At 52.3% G+C, this 21,550-nt stretch overlaps 1 protein-coding gene across 3 annotated transcripts in view; it reads left to right on the top strand.

Annotated features, from left to right (window-relative positions):
* RFT1 (RFT1 homolog) overlaps positions 1–4,253 on the top strand; it is a 32,721-nt gene extending 28,468 nt beyond the window's left edge. For all 3 annotated transcript variants that reach the window (XM_054729419.1, XM_054729418.1, XM_008146340.3), the window contains 2 exons: positions 3,305–3,554; positions 3,834–4,253. In XM_054729419.1, the coding sequence (XP_054585394.1) occupies positions 3,305–3,554; positions 3,834–4,001 (418 nt within the window). In that variant the 3' untranslated portion in view covers positions 4,002–4,253. The remainder of the gene's footprint in view (positions 1–3,304; positions 3,555–3,833) is intronic.
* Positions 4,254–21,550: the final 17,297 nt, after the last annotated feature.

Here is a 21,550-nt window from a genome sequence, read left to right as displayed (position 1 = left end):
TGCAGAGAGTGCACAAGACAAGCTCTATTCCTCCACTTCCTTGCTTACTGCTCCACGGGGTTACCAAGGGGCTTCTCCAAGATTCAGAGTCCTGTCCCTGAGAATCTGATTTGTGGGTCTTTAAGAATCTCAGGATCTGTGACATTTCTCACAGAGAAAGGCTCATGTGAACATACATGTTTTTGCCCACTTTTCTTATCCATTGACAACAGATCAGAACCTCTGCCCTGGAACCTCAAGCAGTGGTTCTTCACACTGGTTGTGAGTCAGAATCCCCCATGGGGCTTGCTAGAAATGCAGAGTCCTGCCCACCTACTTCCAGCACTCTCTCTCCTACCACACCTTCAGAATCAGCAGGCTCCTAACTGTGTGTGTGTGTGTGTGTGTGTGTGTGTGTGTGTGTGTGTGTGTTTAAAAGCTCTAGTGACTTTGACATGAACTGCTCATGAATGAACCCAGGATCTTTCATCTCTTGTGTCCAAATACCAAAAGTAGCAAGCTTGTATCTTAAGATATCAGTACAGGATGAGATTGAGGAGAGCGATGAAAGTGATAGGGAGAAGGAGAGAGAGTAGAAGGGGTGGGTGCAGGTAATGGGATGAGGGGCCCTCGTTATCCCTTTGCCCCTGAGGCCTGGTCCCTTCGCGGGGCGGTGGGGGGTGGGGGTGGGGGGTGGTGGTGGTGGTTCATGCTGCCTCTAAACTGCCTTGAGTGCTGCTGAAAGCCCTCAGAGGCCAGTGGTGGGGGTGGGACGGGAAAGTGTAGTTCAAGGAGTTGGGGAGCCCTTCCTCTCATTCAGAGCAGCCTCTCTTCCCCTGTTGGACTGTCTCACAAAGAAGCTTGTGACTTTGTTTGCTACACCATAGTTTAGAACTTGAGTCTGGAGCAGCAGTCCCCAAACTGATCAGGTTCCCTTAGGAAGTTCTAGCCACTCCTAGACCAACAGAACTAGAATTGTAGGGGCCTGGGCCAAGGGGTCTTCCATTACACAGCTCCAGGAGATTTCCAGTGACAGCTGGGGCCCGAGGAACTGCTGGCCCAAACCAGCTGTCACAGTAGAAACTACATTGAGCACTGTGACCCGATACATATTCAGTTGGCCATGACTGAAACTTTCTGCGTTCACGGGGCAGTAAGTTCGCCAGTTATGCACAGGACATGCTGATAGCTTTTACTAGTAATTCTGTTGTTTCATTTTTATTAGTATTTTTTGTTGTTAATCCTCACGCGAGGATATATATATATACACACACATACACTGAGTGGCCAGATTATTATGATCTCTGAACGCATAATAATCTGGCCACTCAGTGTATATCCTATATAATAAAAGGCTAATATGCAAATTGTCCCAATCGGCCACCCCGGCCACCCTGAGTCCCGCTCCCCCGTGCCTCCTGGCCAATCGCGGGCATAGCGAAGGTACGGTCAATTTGCATATTTGTCTATTATTAGATAGGACACACACACACACACACACACAGACACACACACACACACACTCTCTCTCTCTCTCTCTGAGTGGCCAGATTATTATGCGTTCAGAGATCATAATAATCTGGCCACTCAGTGTGTGTGTGTGTGTGTGTGTGTGTGTGTGTGTGTGTGTGTGTAATCAGGCCTAGATTCCTTCCTCCACCAATGGTGGGTGTGCAGTGGAGAGCCTGGGGAAGGCAAGTACTAGTGGCTAGGCGCCACCTCTAAAAGAGCCTTTTGTAAGGGCAGGTCCAGAATGAAAAGAAAGGAGATGGGCACGTTACTTCACTTTGGCTATTTTAGTGAGAGTGGAAGGGAGGGAGGGAGGAGGAGGAGCGAAACATCGATGTGAGAGACACATTGATTGGTTGACTCCCACACGTGAAACGAACCTGCAACCCAGGTATGTGTCCTTGACTGGGAATCGAATCCGAAACCCTTTGGTGAGCAGGCTGACACTCTAACCACAGAACAACATTGGCCAGGGCTGTTGTTTTATTTTTAAACTGCCATATCATGACCCACTAAATTGATTTTCCAGCCTGCTTTTAGAACACAACATAACAGTTTTCAAATAATGGTCTTGACATGATATTTACTTCAGATAGTTAAGTTTAATTTTGAAATACTGAACACATATTTATATGTAACATTTCTATTGATTTCAGAGAGGAAGGGAGAGGGAGAGAGAAATAGAAACTTTAATGATGAGAGAGAATCATTGATTGGCTGCCACCTGCACGCCCCACACTGGGGATTGAACCCACAACACGGGCATGTGCCCTGACCGGGAATCGGACCCTGACCTCCTGGTTCATAGGTTGGAGCTCAACCACTGAGCCATGCCGGCCTGGCAGTGACTTGCTGCTTTAAATCAGAGAAGCAGGAGGAGCAGTACAATCCATCCAGTCATAGACTCCAAAGGGCTCTAGAGATGCAGAGAGAGCAGGAAGGATGTGCAGGAGTCTGGGGAACACTGAAGACGATCCAGGCCTCGCTCCCTGTTTACATTTCAATTTGGAGGCTGATCATTTGCTTTGAATGATGTCCACCAGCCAAGGTTACGGGGCTTCTGCATTTGAAAGGAAGTGTGCAGTGCTAAAATTTAGGGGCCAGGGGTCAATCAGGAGTTACTCAGACTCTGTGAGCCTGGTTTCCTTGTCTGCAAATGAACCTGAACTCCCCGGGGAAGGCTGTGTGTTCATCCACAGCCCCCCCCCCTCCCCCCACTCAAGGTGTCTGACACAGAGTTAGCCTTTGTATATAATTGTTACCCGTGTCACATTCTCCTGCCTCACATTGAAGACTTGGGCTGAAAAAGATTATTTTGTGTTTTGATTACAAAGTGCCCCTTAAACGAACCAATTATAATCCTTAAAAAACCATAACTATCTTGAGTTGCTCGTTTTCTTCAATCTTCACCTGAGGACATGCTTTTATTGATTTAGAGAGAGAGGAAGGGAGAGGGAAAGAAACGTCAATGTGAAAGTGAAACATCAATCGGTTGCCTTCCATACATGCCCTGACCAAGAACCTAGGTATGTGTCCTGACTGGGAATAAACTGGCAACCTTTCGGTGCACGGGATGTCACTCCAACCCACTGAGCCACACCGGTCAGGACATGAGTTGTTCATTTTCTTACTCTTCTATTCAGGGGTAGGGGGGACAGTGACATTTCCATGTTATCTGTAGAACATGAAAATGTTATGAAAACCAGTTGGATTATGGGAACTTGGAGGTGCTTTCCATGACTTCATGTTCACAGCCACTTATTTTTTTGCAGTTCTGTCTTAGGGCAAGTTGCTTTGCTTGTTTTCCTCTCTCCAGGTACAACTTCACAATGCTGGCCCTGTCATCTTCATTCCTGGTGTTATCCTATCTCCTGACCCGTTGGTGTGGCAGTGTGGGCTTCATCTTGGCCAACTGCTTTAACATGGGCATTCGGATCACACAGAGCCTTTGCTTCATCCACCGCTACTACCGTGAGAGCCCCCACCGGCCCCTGGCGGGCCTGCAGCTGTCTCCGGTCCTCCTTGGAGCGTTTGCCCTCAGTGGTGGCATTACTGGTGTTTCAGAGGTGAGAGTCCCTGAAGCAAGCTGTCCCTGCTCCTCCCTCTAGGCTTCCCTTCCTGCTCTGCCTGAAGCAGCTGGACAAGTATTTCCCACCTCTGTCCCTCCCCCTGAGCCGCTAGGACAGCATCTTAGGACAGCTGTTAGCAGTGGGACAGGGTAGACCCTCAGTGCGTAGTTGTCATGCCCTTGATCTGACTCAGAGTTGGAACAGTGGGGCCTCTGCTTCCCCCAGCTTGCCCCAGAAGAAGGAGGCCAGGGCTGTGACAGTGGTTTCTTTCCACAGGCGTTCCTCTGCTGTGAGCAGGGCTGGCTGTTCCGGCTGGCGCACGTGGCTGTGGGGGCCTTCTGTCTGGGAGCGACTCTCGGGACAGCGTTCCTCACCGAGACCAAGCTGATCCACTTTCTCAGGACTCAGTTAGGTGTGTCCAGACTTGCTGACAAAATGACGTGACCTTAGGGATTCACTGACACCTGTGCACCTGGGCCAGCTGTGGGCAGAGCACGTGTCCTGGGCAGAAGGGCCCTGCAGAGGGGTCTGCGGGGTGAGGCCCACCCGGGCAGGTGCGGCGTTGGAGAGAACCACCCAACCAACCTGGACTGTCCTTCCGAAATCTTCCTCAGGAAGCAGGAGCTCCATGTTCAAGGGAAGACCAAAAGCTCTTTTAAATTAAATATAATTATTTTTCCCACCATTTTATTCCGATCAGCATTTTGAGTCGTGTATTCATTCCTTTTGGGTGTGATTGACCTTAGGAGCTACATGCGCCAACAAACGACACCTTGAGTGTTTATAGTCATCTGGTGCAGAGAAAGAGAAGCGCCGTTTCCCCCTCACCGGAATGTTTGACTTATTCTCTGAAGGAAGGAAGGAAAGCTGATGTCGGGCACCAAACAAGAGCAAAGGTGACCCTGGAGTGTGGCTTTTTTCGTGTCAGCCCTGTGGTCTGGGTTTTTAGAGAAAGAGAAATGTTGCTCAGTGAAATCCAAGAAATGAAAACATGAAGTCTTTCACATTTCCCCAAGCTCACTGGGGGATCACATGTCATCCTCACTGAGTTCCCTAGGCCAGCACATGCCTTCCCAGAAGAGGTGCAGGCTGGCTCTAGGCCCCTGGCCTGGCCACCCGAAAGACAGGTTTGGAAGGACACTGATCCAATGTGAGCTACCTTGTCCTCGGAAGGAAACCTTGCCTTGCAGCTGCGTGACCTCCCACAGGAGATGGCCCAGAAGACAACCAAAGTTGAATAGATGTATCTTTTTTCTTTATGTGATAAAATAGGGTAAATTCTCTGTGGCAAGTGCCACAGGCCCTTCTACTGACCCATTACTTCCAGCACTGGTCAGTACACCCGAATTCCAGCCCCAGGACGGGAGTGACAGGCCCCCGGGCCTGGTTCTCCAGGATACAGTGGGTGTCCAGGCTCAAGCTCACCTCTCTTTACCTCCTGCCCAGCAGGCGAGATCACCGAGCATTGTTCCTAGGCAGCAAAGAATTTTTCTTCTTTCATTAATGTACCAATTTCTTTGCATATGGTTGACCTTTGGAGCTACATACGCGAACCGTACCTTGAATGTTAGCAGTAATCATCCAGCCCCGATCTCCCCACACTTCCTGTGTTTACACTCAGATCAGGTTGTTCACCTGGGCCAGTCAGGGCAACTAGTACCAGACAGTGATGTGGCTAAAACGCAGGCATTTCCATCAGGGGTGGGAATGCCCGTCCCGTGAAATCATTCGGTCTTGTCCTGCCAAGGCATTAGGGGTGAGTTAATTAAATGTTGGACCAAATGTAGCAGGCTAATTTTTAAGTTGATAATTTTGTGTGACCCACAAATGATGTTATAAATATTCAAATGGCCCTTGGCAGAAAAAAGGTTCTCTGCCCCTGATTTAGATCCACTGGCCCCGAGCCAGAGCCAAGGGCCGAGGGCCGAGGACCCAGACCCAGCAGCATACCCAGGTTAGGGCCCAGGCACCTGCACACCTTTTTATCTATTCAAAGGGAGAGTGATTTTTTTTTTGTTCTAATTGGGGGGAAAGTAGCTAAGTGCAAGGTGTTACTGAGCAACCGGAGGCCCTCTAAAAGCATGGCCTTCGTCGTGCTTTTGTAAGGCAGGGTCAGGCCAGCTCAGAAGAGCTGGTTGTCCCATGGGGCAGGGTAGGTGGCACATACACAGAAGGCAGCCCTCCCTCCGGTGCACTTTTTTGTCTCTTGAGTGTGTGGAAATGGGTCTTTAGCCTTCAGAAGTTCCTTCTCTGCTGCCACTGACCACCCTCATCCTCTAGGACCTTGTCACCCACCCCAGACCCACTTGACCCAGACTCAACACATGGTTTCTGAACTACCTGCGTCAGGATCCCCTGGATCAGCGGTCACCAACTGGTGGTCTGTGAGGTCCGTAGGTTGGCGACCGCTGCCCTGGGTTGCAGTATGAATGAGGGTTCCCAGGACCTGCTCCAGACCTTTGGAATTGCATCTTTGGGGGCAGGTTCTGGGATCAGCTTTTTGGCAAACCGAGGCTGGCACACCATTTGTCCTCGCCGCCTCAGAACCCAGGACCAGTCAGTCGTGCACACGTTCACCGCGTCCGCTCTGCTCCAGGAAGAGGCAGCATGGCCCACTTCCCGGTCCTCAGGCGCAGAACCACCAAGGCTTCTGTCCGCCTCCAGGGGGACAGCGAGCACCATTCTCTCACCTCTCCGAGCAGCCTGCCTTCTCCCAGGAAGTGTTTTTGGAGGGAATCACACTTTTGTTTTGAAGTGACACTTAAAATACATCTTTTTAGGAAACGAAGAAGCCTTTGGTGGTGAGAATAACAGTATTTGTGTGTGTGTGTGTGTGTGTGTGTGTGTGTGTGTGTGTGTGCTGCTCTGGCCACAGATGTGTTGGTAACTTCAGACCTGGCCTGTCAGATCCCTCAGGGAGGACTGCTGCTGCTGCTGCTGCTGCTGCTTGGTGCTTACTCAGCAGCGACTCCTGGCGGGGGTGGGGGGAAAGGCTGTCTCTGCCCCACTCCCTGCCACTCCCCAGCCTCATTCAAGCAGGGCATGTTCTCCTGTCATTTTCTTTCTTTTTTTAAAATTTAAATTCTTTATTGTTTAAAGTATTACATGTGTCTCTTTTTTCCCCATTGACCTCTCCCTGCCCACTCCCACCCCCCAGCTGTCATTTTCTTTACTCAAGTATTCATGTTGCTGATTGCATGCCAACTTTCTTTCATACCCCTCCTCTTTCCAAACAGGAAAAATGTTTTTCTTAAATTTCAAAGGGAAAGTAGGTTAATAGCTTTGAGTGTGTAAACCATTCTGTTCCTCACCAGATCGTTTCTCCCTGCACTAACCTGACTGGACCGTGAGCCCGTCTGACCCAGTGGTTGGCAAACTCAGTCAACAGAGCGGCAAACCACGGCTCGCGAGCTGCATGTGGCTCGAGAGCCGCAGTTTGCCGACCACGGGTCTGACCGTCTGACTGGGTGGTTTCCTGGCCTCTGCATCTGGAACTGAAAGGCCTGGCACTTCATTCACTGCTCCTCCCTTCCCGCCCCACGCAGTGTTCCCATTGTTCATTTCACTTTTCTCTCTCCTGTCTTCTGGGTCTGGCCTGGCCCTTGTCTTGGTTATGTTTTTAAATTAAGCGGCCATTCTTTGGTGCGTCAGGACTAACATCAGAAGTAGGGAGGCCAAGTGTGATTTTAGGCAGAGTGATTTTTAGGGAGTTCCCTCCCCGCTTATATCTTTCCTTAATCGGTGCTTAACGTTCCTTTCACTGAAAGGCTATTATTGCATCCCCCAGAGAAGGACCAGTGACTCATCCACACCGAGGTGTACAATAACTCCATCAGGGATTCTTTCCTGAGCAGCACAGGGGCTGAGAGCATCAGCACCTGAAGGAGAAGGGGCTCAGGTGAGAGGCTGTGCAGGCCCCAGAAGGTAGGGGCTCCGAGTGCTGCTGTGTGGCTTCTGGGAGGCATAGACTTCAGTTGGGGGGTGGGGGTGGTGTGAGGAGGGGACCAGGGAGAAGGTGATCCCTGGCACAGTCTTGGGGGCCATGACTGAAATGGGGCAGGCCTGGGTGGGGACAAGAGAAGGCAAAGCAGCTGGGAACCCCCTCACACCCTGCCAATTTCATAAATTCCATATTCCATAACACTAGGGGAAGCTAGGCCAGAGGCAGGCGGGGTGTGGGGGCCGGGGGGGGGGGACGGGCGGGCACTGGCATTGCTGGCAAGTGAAGAGAACTCCCACCAGGAGCTCATTTAGACAACCTTTGGGAGCTGACCCACGGGCTCGGTGCTGCTTGCTCCGAGGTTCTGGTGGCTCTATGGGAGAGTTCTAGAAGACAAACCGGAAGCCAGGAAGCCTGTGGAGCCTGTCAGAAAGGACCCGGTTTGCAAGGAAGGTAAGCTTAGGCATGAATGTCAGGGATCCCCTAGAAATGTCTCGAAGACAGTAAACACAGAGAACTGGAAAGAGCAACCAAACAAGCATTCTGCTCTGAAACGTCACTGTTTGCTGACTATTCCATGAGGCTCCAGGGAGGAACTGAGATTCGGGTATTTAATTTGGAAATGAGACTTCTGAGCCAATCAGGTGCAGATGGAAATGATCTGCTTTACTGTGACTTCCTGCACCTGGGAGAATTAGTCCTTAATGCTTTAAATACTTCATTTGCTAATTAACCTTTCGGGGTAGCAGAAAAGATGTTTTATCTGAAGAACTTAAGAAGGAAGACACATTGTTTTGCATCATCAATCCGACCCCAATTACTGGAGCATAATGTCTCATTATTTAGTGTCATCCATTTTTAACCAGAATTGCTTGGTATATCAAACCAAAAATGGAAAAATGGGCTCCTACTGTAGTCCCTCCTTTAGGGACCTGATGAACAAGTCTTGTAAAGCTTCTTTCTTAATCACCCTCCCGACGAATTAGAAGTTGCTGGGTGCCTGTAACTTCTCCATCCTTCTTGGGCAGTGTGGCTGAAACTGAAAGAGCTGGAGGTGAGATGGAGGGGGCTAGTTGCCTTCACAAAAGAGACCCTCAGCAGGTAAGTGTACCCGAGCTCCGTCCCAGCCGCTGCGGCTCCTGCACACACTTCTGGAGACACTCCCCACAGCTTGTCAAGGCTGTTACAGAGCACCATGTTCCACACCGAACATTTACATGTACAAGAGTTGTGGTTGCCTAATTAGCACCACGTTATGTTCTATAGACATTTGAACATCAATTTTGAAGCTTCATGTATATTTTTGGAGCCAGGAAGTTTTGTTTTCATCTCAGTCATTTCTTGAAGGGCCCTGGAGGCTGCACCTGTGAGGCCGAACGAACCAAGGGCCTGGGCGCGGGGGAAGGAGGAATGGGGCCTGTGAGGCTCCTCGCGGCGAGGCTGGCAAGTACCTGGGCACCGGGGCAGCTCCTGTACCTTCCTACTCCCGGCTTTCTGCGGCGGGGGTGGGGGGCGGGGGGGGGGGTGCGGGATTCTCACCTCTCTTGGGGCCCAGATGAGTGGTCAGGCTGGTGGGCAGTGAGAGGAAGAGTTCCCAGACCGGCTTTCTTTCCACCACCTTTTCTCTTTAGCCCCCCGTCTCTCCTCTCAGCTTCAAGCTCTGTTCTGAACGTACAGCCCCTAAAGGAGAAATGGAACCGTCTCTGGTCTTATTTACTTACTTATTTCTTTATTATTGATTTCAGAGAGGGAGAGAGAGATGGAAACATCAATGATAAGAGACTCATTGATCGGCTGCCTCCTGCACACCCCCCTACTGGGGATTAAGATCGCAAACCTAGGCATTTGCCCTGACCGGGATCGAACCGTGACCTCCTGGTTCATGGGTCGACATTCATGGGTTGGGTTGCGGTCATCTTTATAGGACAGCTACTGGGGGGCCACGGGTCATAAGTGAGCCAGGGGACGACAGCCTTTGGGTCAGGTGAGCCTGCTGGTTCAATCAGCTCTCTCTGGGTAGGGGCTGGGCGAGGTGGCCTGGTGCATCCAGGCTTGGCCCTTTAGCCTCAGATGAGCCACATCAGGGCCCATGACATACCGCTGACTTGTGAAGGAACCTTCTAGATCACCATTTGTTTGTCTCACCTCCCTCCCCCTCTCCCTCCAGTAAATGTGAACCAAAGTATGACCCGGTTGACGCTACTGTCACAGGGTTGCCCTGGCCTGACAAACGCAGTTGTCAGAGGCCACCTGGGTTCACAGTGCTTGTTGGAAAGGGACCCAAAGAAACTGGCAAATCTCTATCCTTCAATCTCATCTGCACCGCCTCTCGGGGTCTTGGCACAGCGCTGTGACGCTGTCCCGCAGCAGGACACGACGGCATCAGTCCCGTTGGAGGTGACGAGTGAGCAGCATGTTTCTGGTTCGTCTGGGAGATCTGACATACTTTTCAGTTATGTGGAACTAATAGCACGTGGCTTCCCCGCAGCCACGTCGGGTGGGAGAGAAGGGGCACGTCTGAAGTGGAAGCAGATCCACTGTGGGCAGCACTGGCCTTGTTCCCAGCTCACCTGCTCCTCACTCACTCTGCTACATCACGAAGGGTGATACCCGGGCCATTGGGGGCCCCAGAGGGCCTGCCTCTTCAGAAGGCCTTTTACTAGTAGTTCCACCACTGTTCCCAAGGAAAATTAGAACTCTCCGAGGGCGCGGGGTGACACAGGAGCCTCCGGCCTTTCAGGGGGTGGGTGTTGAAAACCCCAGCGTTGATTGGCACACTCCCGTCGGGCTGCAGGGAGAGCCAGAAAGACCAGGAGAATCAAAACAGGGTGGCCACAAGGAAAACAGAGTGTTCTCCTCCACACATAATCCCAGCCAAACTAGGGAATGTTGCTAAAATAGCTTCCCCTTCTGTTTCCCCGAGGGCCTTAACACAACAAGTTTATGAACTAACCAGATTAGCGCAGTGCACTCATGGTCCTGAACCGGAGCTGAAGACCGCTTCCTTCCTCCCTGGCTTCTGGACCCCCACGTGGCAGCTCCGACGGCACGAGCGTGTTCCTGCGGTGGGCAGGTGTCGGGCTGCGGGGGGCAGTGGGAGGACAGGGCTACCTGCGCTTTTTCTCTCGTAACCAGGAGTGACATCATGTGGCGCTCTGCTCCCCAGCAGATGATGGCATGGTGCCCGGGCACAGCGGTGACTGTCCTCCCTCCCCTCGGCGCTCCTGCCGCAAACCTGCAAACACGGGGCTGAGAGCCAGGCCCCGGTGGAAGGCCCCAGAGGTGTCCTGCCTGCGCGTGTCTTCCATCTGCACCGTCACTGGGAAATCCACCGCATCTATGTCTGCCTTCGGAGGTACATGAGCAGGGCCTGGTTTTCTGAATGGCGCCTGGCGCTGCACCCGTGCTGCTGCATGGCCGCCTTCTCTAACTCGCTGGTGACCTCGGGCAAGTCTCCCTCGCGCTACCTATGAGGGAGCACTGAGTTTGGGCCGGGTACTGTGCGATGACACCCAGCACGTGTTGGTTGTTAAATCCTTACAGCAGCCCCTCTATCGTCTACATGTTACAAGTGAGGAAACGGAAGCACAGAGAAATAGTTTGATTTGCCCTGGGCCACCCAGCTAGGAAGACAGTGGAACCTGGTCTGCCTGATTCCTGACCGCCCCCCACCCCTTACTCTGGGCTCCTTCCTCCCGATTCAACAAGAGGCTGGATGTGATCTGTGGTGTTAACACGTGAGCCTGGCGGACAGAAGGGCTACCCTGCTCCTGCTGCTGCTCCTGCTCCTGCTGCTCCTCCTGCTGCTGCTCCTCCTCCTGCTCCTGCTCCTGCTGCTGCTCCTGCTCCTCCTCCTGCTCCTCCTCCTGCTCCTGCTCCTGCTCCTGCTCCTGCTCCTGCTGCTGCTGCTGCTCCTGCTCCTCCTCCTCCTCCTGCTCCTGCTCCTGCTGCTGCTCCTGCTCCTGCTCCTCCTCCTGCTCCTGCTGCTGCTCCTCCTCCTGCTCCTGCTCCTGCTGCTGCTGCTGCTGCTGCTGCTCCTCCTGCTCCTGCTGCTGCTCCTCCTCCTGCTCCTCCTCCTGCTCCTCCTCCTCCTCCTGCTCCTGCTGCTCCTCCTCCTGCTCCTGCTCCTGCTGCTGCTCCTGCTCCTGCTCCTCCTCCTGCTCCTATTGCTGTTCCTCCTCCTGCTCCTGCTCCTGCTCCTGCTCCTGCTCCTACTGGAGCAGTACCGTTTTTTATCTGTTTTGAAGTCTGGGGGTTAGTTTAGAGTTTGCTTGAAAGAAGGGTTTTTTTTTTGTTTTTTGTATTTTAAATATATTTTATTGATTTTTTACAGAGAGGAAGAGAGAGGGATAGAAAGTCAGAAACATCAATCAGCTGCCTCTTGCACACCCCCCATTGGGGATGGGGATGTACCCACAACCAAGGTACATGCCCTTGACCGGAATCGAAGCCGGGACCCTTGAGTCCACAGGCCGACGCTCTATCCACCGAGCCAAACCGGTTTTGGCAGAAGGGTTCTTTTTTGTTAATTAAAAAAAAAGTTTGAAATTCGCAGGGTTTGACTTTTAAACCTCCTTGCTGACTTTCCAGGACTCATTTTTCTCCTACACTTCCTCCTCTGCCTCAGCTTCCTCCCATCTTAAAGAATTTAGGATAATTGTTTTGCACAGGCATTAGCATTGGCAGGAATAAATATCTGGGAGAAATAAATCTGACCAAAAATTATGTTGCAGCCCAAAGAAAAAGTTCTCTGTACTCCACAGCCCCCGATCTGTCGGTGTCCTTGACCCCACGTGACACCGCCAAGGAGTGGGAAGGCGGCTGCCTTTGGGCCTCTTAGGCCACTTCCTACAACCTGGCCAGGAGATGTGCCTCCAGCCCACCTCGCATGGCCAGGGATGACGACAGGAGTGCAGAGGTGGGACAGGCAGTTTGGCTCAGAGAGCCTTAGAAAAGACAACCCATAGCAAATTCCTGAACATCCCGTTTGCCCCTCCCTGCTGCTTTCTCTTCTGCTCCCCATGCCTCCATCAGTCCTTCCCTGACACTCTCCACCGGCCTCCACCCCAGCCCAGGCTCTGCTCTCCCCACCCTCCCCCTACAACTCAAAGGCCTGTCAGGGCTGAGCTAGCTAAGGAGAGAAGGCGTTACTAATATTGCTGATTTAACCACTTTTCCTTTAGCCCTGTCACCCAGAGGGCACTTAACCCAGAACACGGGCATCGTAAACACGGGTCCCCACCCCCTTTCCTCGGCTTCTGCCTGGGCTGGTTCCAAGGGTGCTCCCGGGAGCCCTAGCACCACCTACTGTCCACCTGCAACTCTCACACTTCACCTGTCACACTTAGTTGTCTGTGTTCCTAACCCTCTCCCCAACTCCCCCACCCCCCAGGCGGCTCTATCCCCATTCTACCCCGTCCCTTCTTCCAGCAGCCCTATTTGCCTCCTCCCTTGAGAATTAAGAAGGCAGATGTGATGGTTCCAGAAGGGGCTTGGAGGCAGACCCAGCCCCACTTCAAGTTGTGTGAGCTTGAGCAAGGTAGTGAATGCCTCTGAGACTCAGTTTACTCATCTAAAAATGGGCATGGGGCACTTGCTTCACAGGGTGTGGCAAGGAATACATGAGGTGTAGGTAAAGCACTGAGCAGGGGGTGCCTCGTGCCAGCACACTGTTTGCTCTTGAGTAGAATTATGTATGTGCCCCCTACCTGCTCGCTCCCCCACCCCGTCCTCCTGCCCACAGAAGCTGGCTGAGAGCCTTTGTTTCCTTCTGCAGAAACCTTTCCCCTTTCCTTGAAGGCGAGGCCACAGGTGACAGGGAAATGAAAGCACCCTTTAGCCAGCTTGCCAGGAGGAACTTGAAAGGTGGAGGATGTGGTCCGGAGCCCGGCAGAGGCCTCCTGCACTTGGCACCCGGCCTGAACTTGGGACCAGGCGGCCAGGCCCAAGGAATTGAAGCCCAGCTTCTGGGGAGGCCCCCTGAGCAGCTGGCAAATGCCCTCTTCCAAGCTCAGCCGAGCGCTCCCAGAGCCGGAGGGAATGCTGCAGAAGCGCCTTAAATGATTTTCAGCAATTTCAGAAATTGCCTCGGCCGATTGTTTAGGTTTCTCTGCAGCCTTAGATTAAAGCAGAAAGGAAAAAGGCCCCTGGTTAGGAGAGAAGGCAGCTTTGTCTGAAGAAAAGGGAAGGCCTGCGCTAGCCCTGCCATGCGGTGGGCGGCCGTGGGCCCGGCGGCCGCAGAACCCGTCTGCACGCTGCACAGCCTCCGTCCACTCCTCCGCTGCTCTGGACACTTGAGTTCTTCCTCCTCACCCTACAAAAAGACAGCAAGCAGCCCCGGCTCTGCAGTCAGCCGCTCAGACTTAACCTCTGCGAACTCTGCTGTTGGTCTTTCCTTCAGCGAAGGATGCCAGGCTCAGATCAAGGCTTTCTCCTTTCAGAAGCGGCTGCAGGAAGACAGAGGTCAGAACTTAGGTGCCCAGAGGGTGCCCTCGTTAGCGGGAGTTTTGCAGAGAAGGGAAGTGTGCTTGCCCACGGTTGGGACTCTCTGGGCCTGACGCCGATCCTTGGGGAAGGCGTAGGCTGTTGACATTTGGTGTCTGGGTCATATCTGAGTGGTGGGGGTCTATCCATGAGGGCTCCCTCGTGCTCCTCTTCTTCCTCCTGCTCCTCCTCCAAGAGCTGTGGCCTGGGTATGCCTGGTTCTGACCCATCCAGCCTGCTGCTCCAGGCCTCCCCCCTCCCATAAGCCTCTGCGGGCCATTCCCCAACCTCTGCGAGGGCTTGGTGGCCTTCATAGCTTGGGAGATGACGTTTTGGTCCAGGAATCAGCTGTTGATCCAGATAATCACATTCTAATTCCAGCCCTGCCTTTGTCTCTTCATGAGATCCTGGAAGGTGGCACCCAGGATAGAAGGTGGCCGGTGCATTGTGTGGGACCCCAAAGACCATGGTCCGCTCACCTTAGAGGCTGTACACCAGGGTGTTGGCTTCATGTATTCCTGCAGTGGGAGGACTGACTGCATGGGGGCCCTGCCATCGGCCAGGACCATCCCAGGGCAAAGGAAGTAGGGTAGGGCACATCTCCCTTGCTTCAGCCATCAAGAAACAAGGAGTGAGCCCTGGCTTGTGTGGCTCAGTTGGTTGGAGCATTGTCCCATGCACCAAAAGGTCATGGGTTTGATTCCTGGTCAGGGCACATACCCAGGTTGCAAGTTCGATCCCTGGTTGAGGTGGGTAGGGAGGCAACTGATCAATGTTTCTCTCTCCCTCTTTATTCCTCTCTCTTTAAAGTCAATAAAAACATATCCTCGGGTGAAGATTAACAAAATAAAATAATTCTAAAAAAGGAAGGAAGGAAGAAAAGAAGAAAGAAAGAGGGAGTGGGCATCAGAGGGAATTGGGAAATGGAAGATACACAGGCAGCCACATGCTTTCTAAACAGACAACTACCAGGATTTAATCTGCAACTCAGATTCAATCTACTAAGTAGGGAAGAAGAAAGTGTGTAGTTGTCATGGCAACACCAAATTGCCCAGGACAAATTGGTCTCTAGGCAGGGAAGGGAGAGGAGCAGAGCCAAGCCTTCTCTCCCTGCCTGTGGGGATGTTCTGGGGCCCGGGGCCTGGGGGGGCAGTCTGGACACACCTGCATCTTCCCTCCACACTACCCTAGTCTGAGGTGAGGGCCTGAGGGCCTGAGCTGTATGGTGTAGTGCAAAGTGGCCTGGCTGGCTCAGGGCTCTCACTCGGGGGCCTGGGGCCCAGGTTACTCGGGCATTTGTGTTCCAGAACCAGTCACTTGCTGAGGGCCAGTTCCCACTGTCTCCCAGGCCCAGTGCCCACCCCACAGCAGCTCAGACTTGAGTCCACTGCTCCTCCTGACCCTCACAGTCTCACCCAGAGAGTGCCAACCCAAGTCACACACAGGAGGACGCAGGGCTGACCCTTCCACTGACGAGCACCCCACGCTGCCAGCCTAGCCTCCTCCTCCCACCTGCAATAAAACGGAGCCAGCCCAAGGGGTTGCCCCACGTGGCCTATGCCAACGTGGGCCCAGGCCTGGGTGTGGTAGAGCAGATAGCTGCTCAAGTGGAGGAGTTAAGCACCAGGAACCTCTGCTACTTTCAGACCCACTTTGTGACAGTCTGCCTTTGACCATCCAGTTCCCCTAGGTCAGTGGTCGGCAAACTCATTAGTCAAAAGAGCCAAATATCAACAGTACAACGTTTGAAATTTATTTTGAGAGCCAATTTTTTTAAACTTAAACTTCTTCTAACGCCACTTCTTCAAAATAGACTCGCCCAGGCCGTGGTATTTTGTGGAAGAGCCACACTCAAGGGGCCAAAGAGCCGCATGTGGCTCGCGAGCCGCAGTTTGCCGACCACGGCCCTAGGTCCTGCTGACCAGCTGCACGTCCATCTCTGTGGTCCTAGGGCCTGGCTATGGGAAGGGCTCCATGGAGACCTGATGCATGAATGAATGAGTGAATGAATGAATGAGTGAGTGAATGAATGAGTGAATGAATGGGTGTCAGAGAGTGAGGACTGGGAGCAGAGGAGATGGGAGAGGCCAGGTTGGGGTGAGGAGCAGGTGGGAAGGCCTCAAATACCAGGCTGAGAGGGGGTGTTTGTCAGGCTCCCCACCCCCAGCTTCTGCCCTGGCCCTGGGGCAGCTCCCATCTTCCTGAGGGACCCTGGGGTCTCTGGCAGATGTGGCCTTGTCACTTGATCCCCCCTCAGAAGGACAGGGACCCCAGGGCCCATCCCCCAGAGCGTGGCTCACCTGGCTCACCTGGCCCCTGATGGGGTGCTTCCCTGCAGACCAGGCTGCTTTTGCTACACAGTCTGGGTTCTCTCGTGGTCCAATTAGTGCTAATTGGGAGCAGAAGTGTGTGCGTGTGTGGGGTGAGCCTGGAGCTCTGATGGCCTTGTCAGAACCTAGAGGCTTCCTGGGGTGGGCCCCTCCCCAGAGCAGGAATGGGGGTGTCTCCGTGCAGTGGGGGTGGTTTGGGCCCCCTCCTGAGCGCCCGGTGCACTAAGTCCTTCTCTCCAGAGGGCTTGTGCTGTCACTGGCCACCTCCTGCCCTGGGTGCCAGCCGCCCGCAGGGCCAGGCAGGCCCACCTTGTTCCTGCTGAATCCTCAGGCCTGGCCCAGAGCCATGGCTCTTCACAGTTTCAGACTCTAGGAAAGAAGGGAAGAGTTCTGGGCTTGATTCAGAGGCACGGAGGGTCTGTGAGGCTCCTGAACCCCTCACTGACCCTACGCCCTAGCCTCAGCCCACAGCCCAGTAACGGCGAGGAAAGATGTGCTTTATCTGACTGGGCACACATTCGCGCCTCCCTTGAGGGACAGGAGGTGTGGGGGCCCTCCCTAGAGAGCTGGGACTTCCCCTCCGCTTCCCTTCCTCCCCCATGTCCCCCGCCTCCTATCTCTTGGGGCAGAGATGGGGGTGTCCAGAGGCAAAGCACCTTTTGCATCAAGCCCTAGACCAGGTTCTCAGCTCCTGTGGTGCTCCCCCCACCCACGGGCACTGGTCACAGCCTGATGACAGAGGCTGTAAGGGGGAAGCATGGGTGTGGGTATGCGGCGGAGGGCGGGGAGTGGGGGGGACATCCCAGCCTGGGTAGAAGCATATCCCCACTTTGCAGCTAAGGGTCTCCCTGCTTCTGTAGTGTTTATGTTGACCATTGTCATGAGTGCCCTCTCCCTGGGCAGTCAGGCTACCCCCCATCTTAGTGGACTCACATCTGGAAGCAGGGCCCTCAGGGCTCAAAAGTACTCAGAGATTAAGATTCCTGGGTGCCATTCCCGGGACCAGCCTCGGTTCCAGCCCCTGTGAAATGGGCTTATTCGTGTGCAGCAGGCACTACAGAAGGTACCAGGGCCAGCTGGCTCTTTGAGGTCAGGAGCCGAGAGAAGAGCCTGGCCGCCGGTGGCCGCTAGAGGGCAGAACCCTCCCATGTTTCCTCCAGAGAGATGGCGCAGTAAGCCCGTGAGCCCCTGAGCCACGCGGCAGTGTGCGGTGACACCTCCTTGTGGTTTAGATCTGCATTTCTCTGAGGACTGGGGATATTGAGCATCCTTTCATGCACTTTGTTGCCCATTTGTTTGTGTTCTATTCAGGTCTTCTGCCCATGTTTTAATTGGATTGTTTGCTTTTGGCTATTGAGTTATATGAGTTCCTTAAATAGTCTGGATATTAACCCCTTATTAGATATATGGTTTGCAAATGTTTTCTCCCACTCCATAGCTGCCTTTTCATTTTTGTTGATTCATCTTTTATTATTTAGTGATCGTTTTAATTTATTTTTAAAAATATATTTTATTGATTTTAGAGAGGAAGGGAGAGGGAGAGAGAGAGAGAAACATCAATGATGAGAGAGGATCATTGATCGGCTGCCTCCTGCACGCCCCCTACTGGGATCGAGTCCACAACCCAGGCATGTGCCTTTGGCTGGAATCAAACCTGGGACCCTTCAATCCACAGGCTGACGCTCTATCCATTGAGCCAAGCCAGCTAGGGCTGATCATTTTATTTTCTATGAAGAGTCTGTTTATATCCGTTGTCCATTTTCCCCCTGTTTTTATCTTCTTCTCCTATTGATTTGTAGCACTTTATGTATTCTGGATTTTACTCCCACCAGCCACCTGCTGGCTTGGGCAAGCACAGCCTGCATCCCTCCCGTTGTTCCTCATCCCTGGAGGTCCCTCTGGAGATGGGCCTGGCTGCCGAGGTGCAGGCATCCTCCAGGGGCCCAAAGTGCTGCTGTTACACCCTCCTGGACCCAGTAGGGGAGAAGGGAACTCACCTGGTGAGCACCAACTACCAGCCAGCCCTTACATACATGCCCTTATTTAATTCTTTGGGTGCTGGAGTCCTGCCGGGAATGGCAGACGGGACATTTGCCATCTGCAGAGAGCCCTGTCCCCACCTACCTAGGCTGCTGTCTCTAGCAGCTGCTCCCTGGCCACCATGCTGGATCTATCACAGGACCCCGCCCAAAGGCTCTAGGAAGGTCTGCGGAGCCTCTCCACAAGCCCACTCTGCGCAGAGAGGAAGAGCAAGGCCTTGGGAGAGAAGGACTCCATCCCACAGTTGTAAGCAAGGCCAGGCTACAACCCAGGTTCCCGCCTCCCTTGGAGAGAGGCCCTTTCTATGTCCCCGCTCTCATCAAACTGACCCAAGGGAGGACTTCCCTCAGCTGGGAGCACCTCTGGGTGGACCGTGTCACGTTTCTGTCTGTGAGCCTCGGTCCCTGGTGCAGGCACAGAGCAGGCATCAAGGAGAGGAAAAATGAATGAGTGATTGAGTCTGGCTCTGCTGCTTGGAAAAATGCTAGAAGACGCCTTCTCTAAAACATTCACAAGTGTGTTCACAGCTTGATCCCAAATCTTAGAGTGGAAAGAACCTCTAGACATCTTTGAAGGCTCTGCTTTCAACAGCCCACAGGTTACTAGGTGAATTTTAAGGATAAAGTAATTGATATTAGGAAGTTAAGTGGCTGCCTCAGGATCTGTACTCCACACTGGACCGAATGCTGGATGAAGACACTGGAGAATGGAAACTGGAGGTCTTAGGAGCAAGACCCAAATAGGAATGAAGATCACACATCCCAGGAATTATAAAGTAAGTAATGAGAAAATTAGGATTCCATTGAGCACACTTCATTTTGCACAAAGCTACTGGGGAAAGCAAGGTCCATTGGCATTGGCCCTGATTTTGTCTGTACTCAGCAGAAATCTCTTGTCTCCCAAATCTGCGTCCAGTGCTGACATGTGGGGACCATGTTAGGGGCCTAGAGGGTCACTAGGTGTTTGGCTGGTAAGCCCAGCCTGGTATCTATTAGGATCCTGTTTATCAGGGAGTTTAAGTTGGCCCGCTGCTACAACAGGCATCAAACAGACCTATTAAACGTCCTTGTCAATGTTTTACAGGCTCACACCAATATCCTAACAGTCATTGCATGTAAGTTGCTCCTTAATGAAAAAGGAAAAATGGCAGCCTGGGGAGAGGCAGGGAGTGGGAGGGGCATGGGATAGGCAGTGTGCGGTGACACCTCCTTGTGGTTTAGATCTGCATTTCTCTGAGGACTGGGGTCCTCCATCACGGCAAGCAGGCAGGGTGTGGAAAGAGGACTCTGAGCATCAGAGGGATGCAGGCTGTGCTTGCCTGAGCCAGCAGGTGGCTGGTGGGAGAAACCGGGAGGGTCCATGGTCATATCTCCTTTGGGCTTGCCCTTCAAACTCCCTTCTAGGGGCCGATGGCCAGCCCTCTTCATGAACCTCCCACCCGTGACCCTCCAGGAGGGCCATGATGGGCCTGGAGAATGTATTAGGCCTGAGCTGGCCCTGTCCCCTACTCCTGGCTCCTGAGCTGCAAGTAGCTAAAGACAGGAGCCCTTGGCCAGCATAGCGAGCCTTGGTGTCCTGGTTCCAGATGCTAGTCCCTCAGCCCTAAGCAACCTCAGCCCCAACCCAACTTAGAACCCCAACCTTGGAGGTCCCAAGGCCTCCCCCAGATCTTGGAATTGGCCTCTCTGGGGTGAAGCCTTAGTGGCGGCTTCATTTCAACGTGGTGTCCAGAGCAGGTGGATAGCGGCCCAGAGGGAATTGGGACTAAATGCTCCATTGAAGGCACACACATTAAATACAAGTATGTATATTCATATATTTACTATACATGTAATTGTGTATATGTGTTTATGTATGTATATACTTTTTAATGTATATGACTGTTGATGGGGCACTTACATGCATTCATGTATATTTAATACATGTTATATTAATTGCATTTTATTATATGCTATATTTTCACTTATATATCACACATTTTATATTACATATACATTTATATTTCATTATATATTACAGATGCATTTTATTCTATATTTCATTCATCATATGTTATATTAATAATTGTGTATATTATTAATATATCATGTTTAATATTTAGCATATTATACACTGAGTGGCCAGATTATTATGATCTCTTTTTTTTTCCTTTTTTCTTTTTTTAAAATATATTTTATTGATTTTTTTACAGAGATGAAGGGAGAGGGACAGAGAGCTAGAAACATCGATGAGAGAGAAACATCGACCAGCTGCCTCCTGCACACCCCCGACCGGGGATGTGCCCGCAACCAATGTACATGCCCTTGACCGGAATCGAACCTGGGACCCTTCAGTCCGCAGACCGACGCCCTATCCACTGAGCCAAACCGGTTTTGGCTATTATGATATCTGAATGCATAATAATCTGGCCACTCTGTGTATATCCTATATAATAAAAGGCTAATATGCAAATTGTCCCCTCGACCAGGAGTTCGACCAGCAGGCAGGCCAGCCAACCACCCATGTCCCCTCCCCCTGGCCAGGCTGGCTGGACCCCACCCATGCATGAATTCATGCACCAGGCCTCTAATATATATACATATATATATATATATATATACATATATATATATATATATACTGAGTGGCCAGATTATTATGCGTTCAGAGATCATAATAATCTGGCCACTCAGTGTATTATGTACTAGAGGCCTGATGCACAAAATTCGTGCATGGGTAGGGTCCCTAGGCCTGGCCAGCGATCAGGGCTGATCTGTGGGGCAACTGGTGGGGCGATCGGGGGGGGGGGGGGGCGGGGGAGGGGGCCCGGCTGGCACCCACCTTGGCCGGCTTGGGGCCTGTGGGCTGAGGGCAGCTCCTGTGTTGAGCATCTGCCCCCTGGTGGTCAGTGTTTGTCATAGTGACTGGTCATTCCAATGGTTGTTCTGCTGTTTGGTCGATTTGCATATTAGGCTCTTATTATATAGGATGCTATTCCCTAAGTGGAATGAAAACACTTGTCCTTGCCAAAACCGGTTTGGCTCAGTGGATAGAGCGTCAGCCTGCAGACTGAGGGGTCCCAGGTTCGATTCCGGTCAAGGGCATGTACGTTGGTTGCGGGCACATCCCCAGTAGGGGCTGTGCAGGAGGCAGCTGATTGATGTTTCTAACTCTCTATCTCTCTCCCTTCCTCTCTGTAAAAAATCAATAAAATATATTAA

Source organism: Eptesicus fuscus, chromosome 18 (genome assembly GCF_027574615.1).
Source record: "Eptesicus fuscus isolate TK198812 chromosome 18, DD_ASM_mEF_20220401, whole genome shotgun sequence".
Taxonomy (NCBI): Eukaryota; Metazoa; Chordata; class Mammalia; order Chiroptera; family Vespertilionidae; genus Eptesicus; species Eptesicus fuscus.
Note: the sequence above shows the minus strand (reverse complement) of the source record. Positions and strands in the feature narration are given on the sequence as shown.